The 13,502-nt window shown below is 36.1% G+C and overlaps 1 protein-coding gene across 1 annotated transcript; it reads right to left on the reverse strand.

Moving 5' to 3' along the window:
- Nucleotides 1-1,139: 1,139 nt before the first annotated feature.
- Nucleotides 1,140-6,762, reverse strand: LOC110890020. Its single transcript, XM_035979699.1, has 12 exons — nt 6,459-6,762; nt 5,108-5,544; nt 4,931-5,020; nt 4,605-4,844; nt 4,297-4,518; nt 3,847-4,165; nt 2,704-2,987; nt 2,511-2,629; nt 2,316-2,404; nt 2,161-2,246; nt 1,473-1,563; nt 1,140-1,400 (listed from the first exon to the last, which is right to left on the reverse strand). Exons 1-11 carry the CDS (start codon nt 6,742-6,744, stop codon nt 1,474-1,476), a joined length of 2,262 nt encoding a protein of 753 aa, XP_035835592.1. The 5' UTR covers nt 6,745-6,762; the 3' UTR covers nt 1,140-1,400; nt 1,473.
- Between the last annotated feature and the right edge of the window lie 6,740 nt (nt 6,763-13,502).

Consider the following 13,502-nt stretch of genomic DNA (forward strand, 5'->3'; position numbering starts at 1 on the left):
GTACACCATAATCGCGTCCAAAATTTTGAGATCTAGTCGATATACCAACCTTTGAATTTGTGTTATTTATGTCCGAATTTGTGTTATTTATGTCCGAAACTGATACATTTTTTGCATTTGTTGTCTCGTTTCTTTACCATAATCAGGTTTGCTAACCAAGTTTGGCATTTGTCGATACACATTTTGTTTTGAACCTTTATATAGATTTAGCAACCTGTGATGTTAGCCGAAGGTGATTGGTGGTTTGTAAGTAGAAAGTTCGATTAGATACCACCAAAAAGCCTTGCGTGTGTCGGTGATGAAGAGTGAAATAGACAATAATTAAACCAAAAAAAACGTTTGCGTAGCCAGGAGCGCGTGTTGAGCCGAATTTGAAAAGTGACAAGATGTATGTTTAAAAAGATTCCAGACAATTTCACTAATAGGGTTTAGGGTTTACGGATATTGAAGATCTCGACGACACGCTTGGAGATCCTATTACCCAAATTGAATGTCGGAATTTGATCTAAGTCGTCGATGAGATACGTCAAATTTGACTGTTCACGACAGAAGTACAGATTTGTTTCATTAAGCCACATGCCTTATAAGAGTCCCCTACTTACTATCCGATCTGTTCTGTAAAATCAATTTGTGGATCTTACCTGGCCTGTTATCCAATTCAACCTCAACACTACAAAGCTTGAGCCTGTATACCGATCAACCCGACAACAAAACGATAGACCTGAGCAAGTCAAACGTCTTACTTTAACCCAAACCCGTATAGCATGTAAAACAGAACCCACAAAATTGAAAGAAAGAATATTGATCAAAGTAAATAGAAAGCCAGAACTCAAAACATGCAATATGCAGTTGCAATCCATTGCAGCACCAACCATCTATTTTTCGTCAGTCGTCACATCAGATTATAAAGACGGTATGCACACGATTCGTATTGAATAGTTGACAGAATAAACCTCGTTGCATGATTATGTTAAAACCGCCATCTCGATATGATACAGAAAATCCTTCAGAATGAACCGTCGCATGATTCCGTCTCATGTGTACTTTTTCAGTCGATCAGGTTCAAAAAAAATCTCAAAAATCTAGAATTTATGATATAAATCCACTAAAAAGTGACCCAGATAAAAGCATACAGGAAGTCTGCATAAACTGTTATGATCCATGGTTTCTTATTTAAAATCTCGAAATAAAACGGTACACATTTCCAAACTCGTCTACCAATCCACAGTAAAAATTATAAGGATCATGTCGGCACCACATATTCATACATAACGAGTCTTATTGAAGTAAACTTGAAAAATCCACTTAATCTTACAACCTGCCCATCTCAGTACGGATTTAGTGAACCCAAAACTACTGATTTAAGCCTCTAAATCACTCGGGTTATCGGCTTGTTTTCTCTGTGATAATATTTACCTATGTAAGGTAACACTGATAGTTATTTTTTTTTCTTTGGTAGACCAAAAGCTCACCTCAGTAGTATGAGTCGGACACCCTGCCGCCCGCATAACCATCTGTCACACGATGGTTAGAGTATCCGGGTGAATACGACTCTGCACGCATCTGAAAAACATTTGGATAATGTTAATATAATACAAAGAGAAAAAGAAAACAAAGAGAAAAATGCCCGGATAGTCCCTGTGGTTTGACCAAATTTTACCTTTAGTCCCCAACTTTCTAAAATTACACTCTTGTTCCTTGTGGTTTGACATGTTACTCAAATAGTCCTTGAAGCGGATGGAGGTTAGTTTTCTCCGTTAAGTGGGTGTGAAATGACAAAACTACCCTTATGAATAAAAATATAATAACTAAAAATATACTAATGCCTGAGTTTTGCTTGAATCAAGAACAGGCAAAAACTTGAACGCCTTACCGTTTAAAATAGATTATTCTATTTTTATATTAAGGGGTAAATTTGTCATTTCACACTCACTTAACTGAGAAGACTGACCTCCATCCGCTTCAGGGACTATCCGAGTAACAACTAGCCAAACCACAGGGAACAAGAGTGTAATTTTAGAAAGTTGGGGCTAAAGGTGAAATTTGGTCAAACCACAGGGACCATCCGGGCATTTTTCTTAAAAACAAAATACTAAAAGAAAACAAAAAAGATGTAACAAAATAAAGATATTAATCAAGCTAAGAGAAAATGGAATTTACTTCTGATCGTGAAGGAATGTAGTCCCGCGACTCGCGTTCTCTTCCATATCTAGGGTACATCTCTTCTGGATCCTCATTGGCAATATCTACCGGATGAATTTTTAATATTTAAGCAACAAAATCAAAATATTAATAAAGGTTATATATTATCATACCTCTTCTGTAGCCTACATTTGAGGCATTTTTATCATAAATTCCATGAGAATGCCCTGCAGAATTCTGGTTACGGGACCCACGTGACAGCCTGACAATAAATTACATTAAAAGAAAATATGAATCGATTTATTTAGGATTTATTACAATTTTCTAAAAATAAAAACCTTGCATTATCGATTGAAAACAAGGTGTACCTTGATGGTTCAGTTCCATACATCCTGTCATTGTATACCAAATCGGAACTATTGGCGTAATCAAAATCTGGCCTTGATTGCCTCCGGGATGATTCTGTGTAACGAGGATGGTGTTCCTCCTAGATTAACGCGTAATTAATGAGTTAGATATTATTACAAAAACTATGTATTGCGAAAATAATTGATCACTTACAATTGATGAGTAAGGTCGTTTTAAGCCAGAAGATGAACCAAAATTACGGCCACCGCCATCATTGTATCGTGATGGATGGTCAACATACATGTACCTACCACCAGCGTCGTCATCATCATCATCATAAACACGCCGACCATGACCACGAGAAATATTTCTTGAAGAATCTTCAATGTAATTAGCTCCACGTGAAGAGTAAGAATCTCTATAAACCGGCCACTCATTTGAAGACATTCCCGCATTTTGCCTCACGTACTCTGTTTTAAAACCGCTCCTTTCATAAACTGGATAACCAAAACATAACTATAAGTATTTTACTTTTATTCAAGAAAATGGGTAGAAGGTAAATAGCTGCCCTTAAATGTATGTTTAACGCATAAAACCTAAATTTTATTAAGAGTAAAGGACACGGATGGTCCCTGTGGTTCGTACTTTATAACATATTCAGCCCCTAACTTGGACATGTTAAAACCTTTAGATTTGTTAGCGATGGACTAAATATGTTAAAAATGCAAACCACAGGGACCATCCGTGTACTTTTGAAAAGCTAGGGGCCAAATCCAAAATTTTGGTTAAGCACAGGGACCATCCATGTACTTTACTCTTTTATTAAGAAATTGGATTTAAACTAGCAAACATATGTGACGCTAAATATTTATAAGAGTAAATTACGTTTTTGGCCCCTGTGGTTATATCACTTTTACTATATTAGCCCAAAATAAAAAAATTTAACATATCTGCCCCCATGGTCTCTATAACTAACCATTTTGGCCCCTAAGTCTAGAGATCATGGGGGCCAAAATGGTTAGTTATAGAGACCGTGGGGGCCAAAATGGTTGGTTATAGAGACTGTGGGGGCCAAAATGGTTAGACTTAGGGGCCAAAATGGTTAGTTATAGAGATCATGGGGGCAGATATGTTAAAAATTCTTATTTTGGGCTAATATAGTAAAAGTGATATAACCACAGGGGCCAAAAACGTAATTTACTCTATTTATAAAAAGGTTAGAAATGTGGACAAAAACTCTTTTGGGACAAAAGGGTATAAAAAATTGGACAAAAACTGTTTCTCGGGTCGAAAGGACCCAACCCGTATGAAAACTACCCTTTTCTGGCCTGACCCGCCTGTCTGAATACTACGTACCTGGAGATCTTCGTTTTAAAGACCGGTCCGTAGAGGTATAAGGTCGTTTGCTAGCAGTTCTATCAGAGACAGAGACATCATATTCTCGATGGTCTCTAGAATCATATGACCTTCTACGGCCCGTTTCATATGGACTACGGTCCCGAACGGTTCTTCTAGACCTATCTGAGAGCCTATGAGTATCCATACGGTTTGAACCGGGCACCCAAGAGCTCTTGTAACCACCGTAACTATCGGCTCCAACAGTGTAACCACCACGGGCATATTTAGACGATTTACCTCTCTGGCGTGGCCTAGATAGCCTTGCTCGAACTTTCACCTATAAGGATATTTAAAAAAATGACTTCATAGGAATATAATTAATATACCACCACCACCACATAGAACGAGATATTTTAGGACTTCCCAAAATAGAAATTTAATCGACAAAATAATTTATTGAATGAAAACCTTTTTGTTTCTGAAAACAAGCTCCGAATCATTGATACCGTCAACACAAGATACCGCAGCTTCATGTGTGCTAAATGTTATAAAACCAAAATCATCCCGTTTAGCAGCAGGCATATTTCTAGCAAGTTCAACCTTCTCAATTTTCCCAAACTGCCGCAGATGATCCTTTATAATATCCTCCTCCCAAGAAGGAGGCAAACCGTCAACAAATACGGTTCGCACCTGCATTTTCCATTTTCCAAATATATTAAATTATTTTTTTTAAAAGTTTTTTATCAAAACACGATGATGAAAAGAGTAACGTATACTTGTGCCATGATCTCATCATCAGGTTCAATAAAGGTGTCGGCAAAAGCAACCCGAGCCGTCCGATCGGTTCCGAATATTACATCCCGTTTCTGCAGACGTCTACAAGCTTCCAATGCGTCCGCTCTAGTTGGGAAATCTAGAAACGCGAATCCCCTATTCAGACCTTCGCTTTTAGCATCTTCAACTAATGTCAACTCTTCAAACTTATCTATACCGTAACGTACTAACTTTTCCTTCAACTGAAAAATTTTAAACGAAATCAGTTATCATGATTCAAAAGCATAACAGAGAACACGATTGAATATTTATAGTAGACGAAACATACCATATCCTTTGACCATGTCTTGCAGATATTACCGACAAATAATGTATCGCTATCTTGACTCGGAGCGACTCCGCATTGCTTTCCTTTAATCTGGAGATTGTTAATCACGTTATCATCATTTTCTACGTGTCCACGTTATTTACATAAAAAATAAAAAAATAATAAAAAAAAGAATACCGTTGGACGCTTGAAATCATTTAAAGCACGCCTTGCTTGCTCGACAGTCGCAAAGCGTATGAAAGCGAAACCTTTGTTTTTGTTTGTCATAGGATTCATCAAAAGCCTAACTTCGGTAATGTCACCAACTTGACTAAAAACTTCCCTAAGATCTACTTCAGTCGTATCGCGATCTAGCCCACCAACAAATACTTCTAACTCTTTCTTCTTTTGTCTCTCTCTAACTACATCATGTCTTTCTTTCTTGTAAGCATCTTGATCAAATCCATGTTCATCGTACAAATTATCCTCACTTAACTCATGTTCTTCAAGCTTCCCTTCTTCATGCTCGTTTATATATTCTCTTTCGAACCTCTCATCTTCGTAAGATGGATTTTTGTAATCACTCTCCAGCCTCTCCTGTTTTTCCGCCGCGTATTCCTCATCTTCCTTCTCGTCTGATACGTTGAAAACAAATAAAATTACATTCAAGTACATGTAAATACACCCGTTTTCCTCTTTAAAAACATTTAATTTCATGTATCCAACAAAATTTCTTGTATAAAAGACTATGAAATACATCCTCTTTTTCAATCAAACATATTTAATTTCATGAATCTAACAATACTTCTTGTATAAATGACTATGAAACAACATAATCTTTTTCTAATTAAGTATATTTAATTTCATTTATATAATTCTTTTATAAATAACTATTTATAAACAACATCCTTGTCAATTCAAGAAATTCAAAAGGCAAGATTTAAAATCTCAAAACCAAACCAACGTAAAGAGTCTTTTCAAAATTAAAATCAACAAAAAAATAAAAATAAAAAACTCTTTCAAAAATATTTAATTTCATGTATTTAACAAAATTTCTTGTATAAACAACAATAAAAAAACATCATCTTTTTCAATTCAAGAAACTCAACATCAAGATTTAAAATCTTGAAAAGAAACCAACCTAAAGACTCTTTTCAAAAGCAAAACTCAAACAACAACAACAAAAAATTTCTTTTTAAGAAAAACCAAAAAAAAAAAAAAAAACCACCCTACACACATTTACACATCCTTATACAATCATCAACATCAAATCAAAATTCTGTTAATTTTTTTCTTTACATTTTACCTGATAAATCAAAACATCATAATCCACAACAACTCAAAAATCAACCATTTGATCAACAAATTCAAACCCAAATTCATAAAACTGAATCAAATTCCAAACCCACATCAAAATTCAATCTTGTAAGTTGAATTCCAACATAATTCAATCAATTAGGGTTTGAATTAAATTAAAAACTAAAAACAAACAAACAAAAACAATTAAATTAAATAAAAATAAGAATAATAAATCGGATACGAAGAGTACCAGTAGGGTCTTCAACTCTGTGAAGAAGACGCTTTTTGAAGGGGGTCATGGAAGATGATGGTGGCGGCGACAGTGGCGGCGGTTGCGGTTGCTGTTGCATTAATTTGGGGAAATTAAGGTGGTGGATTATGATAAAAAAAGATGTTTGGGGAAGTATTATTGAATTGGGTTGAATTGTTGAATTGAATCTAATAAGGGGAAAAATCAATGATTCGGGGGTGTGAATAGTGTTGTATGGAGAGAGAAAAACAAAGGTGAGTGAGAGTCGTTTGATGGTTGTTGACATTTGACTCTTAACACTTTTGGGTTAAACGACGTCGTCATGAGGTCGACAAAGGTGCAAGTTTTGATGGGTTTTTTTAGGTTGGATTGTGTTGAAGTCATCATACTTCAAGTTTAAGTTTACTAGCCACATGAAACATGGATGTAGTAGTGGTTATTAAAAGCTAATGATCTCTAGATCAAGTGGGGGAAATTTTGCATTTTTCTTGAGAAATGTAAGTTTAACTTTCACTTGGTAGAGTGAGGCATTGTTGGGTAATGACAGGAGACTCGAGAAAACCTGGGTTCGATCCTTGAGTCAAACAGGTTTTACCGGTAATTTCATCATCGTGTCTACGGACGGGTGGGTTACCGGGTTTTCCCCAGAAATGGTGGTGGACTCGGGTTACTCTTGAAGTACTCTGTTTGGTCCAGTGGGTGCCCCGAGAGTGCTCGTGATTGATTCTGTTAGCCGTTCCAACAAAAAGTAGTGGTTATTAAAAATATACAGTTCTGATTTAGTCTTTATCTTTATTATAAAAAAAATACGTAGATGTGATACATGGCATAATTCTAGAACGATAACATAGTTTTTTCCCATATTTTTTATTAATCTAGGCTAACTCACGACTCTTTTGAAATTCCCCAATCGTTTCTTTATTTTTCTCTACAATCAAATCAACGTTTACTTACTTGTCTTTGCAATCAACTTAGCGCAGAATCATGAAAATCAAACCAAATCAATTTGTGAACCAAACCCTCCAGTCATATTTAAAGTAAAAAATTGTAGGCTTAGAAAGAAAAATATTATTCGCAAAACAATCAATGATCACTTTAAATGGTTTTGTGCAGATCATGAACACCTTAACATGTAGAGTGAGGGTAGCCTCATATGGAAAATGAGTACAAGTGTTTTTAACCCAAAAAGAGTATATGAAGACCATGTCGCAAAAGTCGTTAGGCACTCCCTAGTCGGATTTGAAAGTATTCGGGAAGTACTCGGTCTAGGAGGAGATTACTCAGGGAGTAATCGGCCTAGGTGAACAGTACTCGGCCCTCGGCAGCCTACCTTGTAGCGACTACTCGGAGAGTACTCGGTGCCTAGGCGGGACTTTTGCAACCATTTGTCAAAGACGCGTAAGTGAGAGTTTGGTAGAAATAGATAGATAATAAGAAGCATAAACAATATGTCACACCCTAACTGATGGCGGAAACATCGAAGCGGGACCAAAGAGATTGCTCAAAGACTTCATAACGCTAAATTTGCGATAATAATTAAAATTTAAATTTCCATTTCATTTCATCAAGTCAAACGATACATTGTTTCAAAAAGAAATACAACATCATGAAAACATAGCTAAGCATTGAAATACATAAATAAGATTTGGATGAGTTTCTAATTCCACCCTAAGTAGTTTTCTCGTGCCAGCATGATACATTTCCTGCAACATGTAACAAGTATCTGTTAACGCATATAATGTCGGTGAGCATGCCAGATTTGACTACATAGCATAATAAAAGATTTGTTCTCAAATCCACATGTTAAAGTATACTAATCATGTTACAAACTAGTATGCAAAATTAAACATCAATCCAAAGTGTCCACTAGCGTAATCTTATCACCGAAGTAAACAAGACCGTAAAGTATAACTTAACAATGACCACAAACGGGCAGTGTGCTAATCCTATAGCGCTATACATGTTAACGGAGGCTTGCAAGGTTAATGATGTATTAATAAGCATATCAATTAAGCATGTATACGGATTGAGTGTTTGCATAAGATTGTTTGTATGTGAATTTAGTATGTTTACATATTACAACTCAAATAGTGAATTAAAACGGAAAATGGGTCAAGTATACTCATAGTTTGCGAAGATAAGTTCCACAGATGCGAGTGAGCGGTTTGAGAGGATGAAATCACCAAGTTACCCTAAAAAGGATAAACAAAGTTGTATGTTTGATGTGTTGGAGGTTGGAAAGTAAACAGAAATTATATGCGTATGAAAGTACATAAAACATACCTTGTTTTGGACACTTAAGTTGGACACTATTGTAAATTGAATTTTTCATGGGTACTAAGTCACCAATTAAAAGTCCAACCTAAGGAATCCGAAACTAATATATTTTCCATCTTAACATATAACATTCAACCATGATTTCGGTTGATATCATGGTTCGGTTTTCTAGATTTATACTATGTATATATTATTATGTAATAGTCATATATTAGTCTAGCCATGTAATAGGTTGGATAAATCCATTAACCCCAAGATTTCATCAATGCACATATCATCCCATGGATGATTCGGATGGTCATGAATATAAGTATGAATACATAAACAACTATCTAATATGCTAAGTAACCAAGTGAGTGTTAACCAAGACGAGTGCTTCCAATATTGTATTATTGGAGACTTAGTGTGGTTTCATCACTTTCATGGCTTGAAGATAACTTAGAGTCTATTATGAGGAGGCATATGAACCTCATGTTTCCTAGAATAAACCTTAACACAAATCCCTCAACATTGGAATTAGTTGGTGACTTGGTTTGGTGTCAAAAAGTTCTAAGAAAACAAAGTAAAGTAAGACAATGTTCAAAAGTTTAACAAAATCCTCACTTGGACCTCAACAATGGTGACATACCAACTTTGTTTACCTTGGTAAACATGTGTTAATGCTCATAGAGGTTATCCAAGGAAGAGGGAAGAAGAAAACAAGAAGAAAAGTTGAAGAAACTAGCTCAAACCTCACTGTTTTGGAGCTTTGAACAATTTGCCCAAATTGAGATTCTTGATGATTTGGGAGAGTTTGAAAGTGAGTTAGAGGTGTTGAAAGTGATTAGGAGGTGTTCCGATTGATTAACTTCATTTGCTGATTGATTTACTGCATTATCCATATGAATTATAGATATGACATAGGGATTAATATCACAAAGATAGATAGTAGTTAATCACAACATTGCAATCACAAATTCAAATTAAGTCAGCACGTATAACCAAAATCATCAACATTACGACATTTCTATTTTTATATATATATTTATGCATCAGTACAAGCCACGTATTTACAGATATTTTATTTTAGTAATATTTATATTATTATACATTATTTTATTATTATTCTTTATTATATTTTTTTCACATATTATTATTATACAAAAACTTCTTTTTCATGTTTACGGTCTTCAGAGTGAAATTCCCTTTCGTCGTACTTCCAGGTGATATTCTCGCCCACAGATCGCATTCGGTTCCCTGCGTCCACCAATTCTTCGCTGTAGCGGCATAGTTCAGCAACCTTTTCTGGGTTCATGGGTGGAAAAGTAGTAGGGGCGGGTTCAAACTGTGGGTAGTAAGGGTTTGGATTGTTCATAAGGTTTTGGAAATGCCAGTCGTTGGTCCACCACTCCTCAACTGGGTTAGGCAGGGGTAGTGGGTTGACAATAGGTTCAAGGATGGCAGGTTCCAGGTTTATTGGAAGTTCGTTTTGAATGGGAATGTTCACAAGGTTTTCGTCAGCTGGCCCAAAAAGGTCACAGTTTGCCAGCTTCCTGTCTAGTTTCTCCCAAGGTGGTAAGGTTGGGGCTTGGCCAGAACTTTCTCCCACTTCTTTCTCCTTTCCTTTTGGCTCAACAGTTTTCTTCACCTTTTAAGCGGCATGTTTCTTCTTTCTCCCCCTTTTCCAATCTAAAAGCCTCATCCTCTTTTTGGGTTTGGGCTTTTCCTGGTCTTGGAAAACCATTGGCTCCTCAGTATCAGCCTGGTAACCGGACTGGTACCCGATAGTCTCCATGTCAGTGGGATGTATAGTGAAGTTTCGGAGAGCTTCCGATAGTTCATTCATATTATTAGTCACACATAGGGAAAACACAAAATTTCAAATTAAAATTTTTAATTATTGAAATTAAGTTTCACATAAGCACAAAATTTATAATTTAAGTATTTTTCAAATACTTAATTTGCTTAAACCAGTGGCTCTGATACCACTTTTTCTGTCACGGCCCCCAACCCATTTTACCCGGTTCAGAAGCCGTTTAACAGAAACCCATGGTATTGGTATTTAATTTGGCAGCGGAAATTTTAACATGATCGTTTAAACTGAAAACACCGAATTATTTTATTTTTAATTATTGGGACAAACCCCGTATTTTACAATAAAGGAATTTCACTGGGAGATCCCCTGGTTACAGAAAACATGTTTATTTATTTACTGAGCCAGTTCATTCAAGCTGTAGTGCTACGCGACACTTTTCCTTTTTCCTCACAATAAATCACCTGAAACATGTCTTAAAAAGATTTGATCAGCGGAAAATACTGGCGAGTGTACTCAATTTGTACAAAACGACACATTGTTATAATCTACAGTATTAAGAGCGATTACAATTCCTTCTATCTTATAATTAGCTGACCCAGTTATCACTCGACCGAATCTGTGACTGTGGTCATATCACTATTGGGTCCGTTCACCCAAAACTGACGTATCACTATTTAGGTCCGTTCACCTAAAAGTGATGCTAAATAAGTATTGTATACAAAACCCCATGTACTGTCAGTAATTTAAGATAACAAAGACTTAATCCCTGTAAATATAACTGGAAAACATTTAGGGTTTGTAAAGCAATTTGACAAAAATAGAATGACTCACATTGCAAGTTTAAACGGTCAGAGCCTGCCTACTGATTAAGCTGGTAAACCTAGTTAAATACACAATGCAAACGAAACTAGGTTAGTAACTTAATTCAACATTTACTATAATTCACGAGATCGAAACCCTCACGACGAATGACAAAGTATAGCCCAATAATTCACGAGATCGAAACCCTCACGACGAATGACAAAGTATAGCCCAATGTAGGCAGCACTTAAACATCCATCGGATCGGTTTTAATCAATCGGACATTGTGTCGTAGCAGTGATCGAGTTATTACCCCGTTATCGTAGCAGCGTCTTGACACTAATAAGTTGTTATTTGAGCAGAATATGGTGATTTTGAAGGGAATTTTTGAACAGAAGTGAACTGCTCATGCACGTCCAATTTATAGAAATTTTTCGAGTTTCTCGCGGCCCGCGACAGCCTGAAGGACATCTTTCGCGGCCCGCCAGGGCCACCCTAGCTACGGCTAGGGCTGCCGTGTCATCCCCTAGGCTTGCCACGTTGTGACACGTGGCCTTGATCGTTATCCGGAGACATCAGGCACTCGCGCCCCGCGACGTATGGTCTTGAGTCTGTCACGCCCCGCGACACACTGATTTTTCTTATTTTTGTTAAATTTTGTAAATAGGAAAGATGTACGGGCTCGGGTTTTCACTTACGGAGCGTTTTAGGACATTTTTGTGAGAGTCGTTACACGTGTAGTTCTTCTTCGGTAGCTTTTTGTGTTGTCAACGGGTCGTATTGTATACTCCTCCGTTGAACGACCCTGTTCATTTTCATTTTCACTTTCATTTATCCACAGAGGTCCGTTATCCGAAATATGTTCCTCGACTTTATCAATCTCCGTAGATGTGATATAACGAATAACCGGTGTCTCCATGACTTTCTCGAACAGTTGAAGCCTCTTGTTGTACTCATGTGTGTATAGAAGTTGTATAAATATAAATAGTAGTTGATTTTAACATAGAATATGTATTTATTTTATCTTCTTATAAATATGTTAACAAATGTAGTAAAGCATACCGTAAGAAAGGCAACAGGTCCCATTGTAACGCCTCGCTTTTTTTCGTAACTATCCTTACCTCATAAACACATGCGCAACTTATGACCGATACGTGATTAAAGATATTTTAGACGTGCAAACACTTGATAATACGTTCACAATACACAACCTATACTTTATTTTATAAAAAAACTTATTTAATTTCATGTTTTGTATAGATTAATTATTAATATATATATATATATATATATATGGTTAATAAATTACTTGATACATAATATACTTTATTTATTTATTTTTTTAATATGTAAAAAAAAAGAGAAAGAATCAAACATAAAATGAAGGCCGATCAAGTTTGATGGCCATGAGAATATTAATAATATTAATACACCTTATAATAATCAAACTTAAGGTTTCAATTAAAAAAAAGGGGCAAAGAAGCATGCACAACCACTTGTTCCGAAGACTTACTTCCCAGCCAACTATTGGTGCATATTGGTCCATTATTATATGATCTTTGTACATTGAAATATAATATGTAAATGTGAAACTTTAGTGGTTAAAGTGAAAGAAAATATATCAACTGAAAAAGGCTAAACGTGCGGCAGACCTTGTTTGGAGCCTTTAATGGCAGTCTTAATATGATCTTTGTACATTGAAATATAATATGTAAATGTGAAACTTTAGTGGTTAAAGTGAAAGAAAATATATCAACTGAAAAAGGCTAAACGTGCGGCAGACCTTGTTTGGAGCCTTTAATGGCAGTCTTAAGTGTTTTTTTTTTATTATTAAACTCAACTAATTACATTCAATGCTCACCGCTTACCAAGTAACAGTTAAACCACTCTACTACCTTGAGACTTGATACAAGACCCATGCCTAAATACCTTATAAATGAAAGTTCTTGTTTTTCTTTAAAACCACTTTGCCGCCAACTGTGTGACAGCTCCTACATAACTTCCTAATCCTCACATCATGAGCTTAGTCAACTTTCTTGGTAACTCTCATTCCCTGTACAACCATCTCCTTAATTTTTTTTATGTATTAGCGATCACCATTCCCATACTAGTCGACACCATCACCTTCCCTCCCCTTCCCTCTGCTGAAACCAGTCGCCGGAGCAACTCCG

The sequence above is a fragment of the Helianthus annuus genome, chromosome 11 (genome assembly GCF_002127325.2).
Source record: "Helianthus annuus cultivar XRQ/B chromosome 11, HanXRQr2.0-SUNRISE, whole genome shotgun sequence".
NCBI classification, from domain to species: domain Eukaryota; kingdom Viridiplantae; phylum Streptophyta; class Magnoliopsida; order Asterales; family Asteraceae; genus Helianthus; species Helianthus annuus.

Coding starts and splice junctions, on each gene's coding strand:
- LOC110890020 (XM_035979699.1), bottom strand. CDS start 6,744: ATGTCAACAACCATCAAACGACTCTCACTCACCTTTGTTTTTCTCTCT. Junction 5,021..5,107: donor ATGATTTCAAGCGTCCAACG/GTATTCTTTTTT, acceptor AACAATCTCCAG/ATTAAAGGAAAGCAATGCGG. Junction 2,988..3,846: donor TTTAAAACGAAGATCTCCAG/GTACGTAGTATT, acceptor TTGGTTATCCAG/TTTATGAAAGGAGCGGTTTT.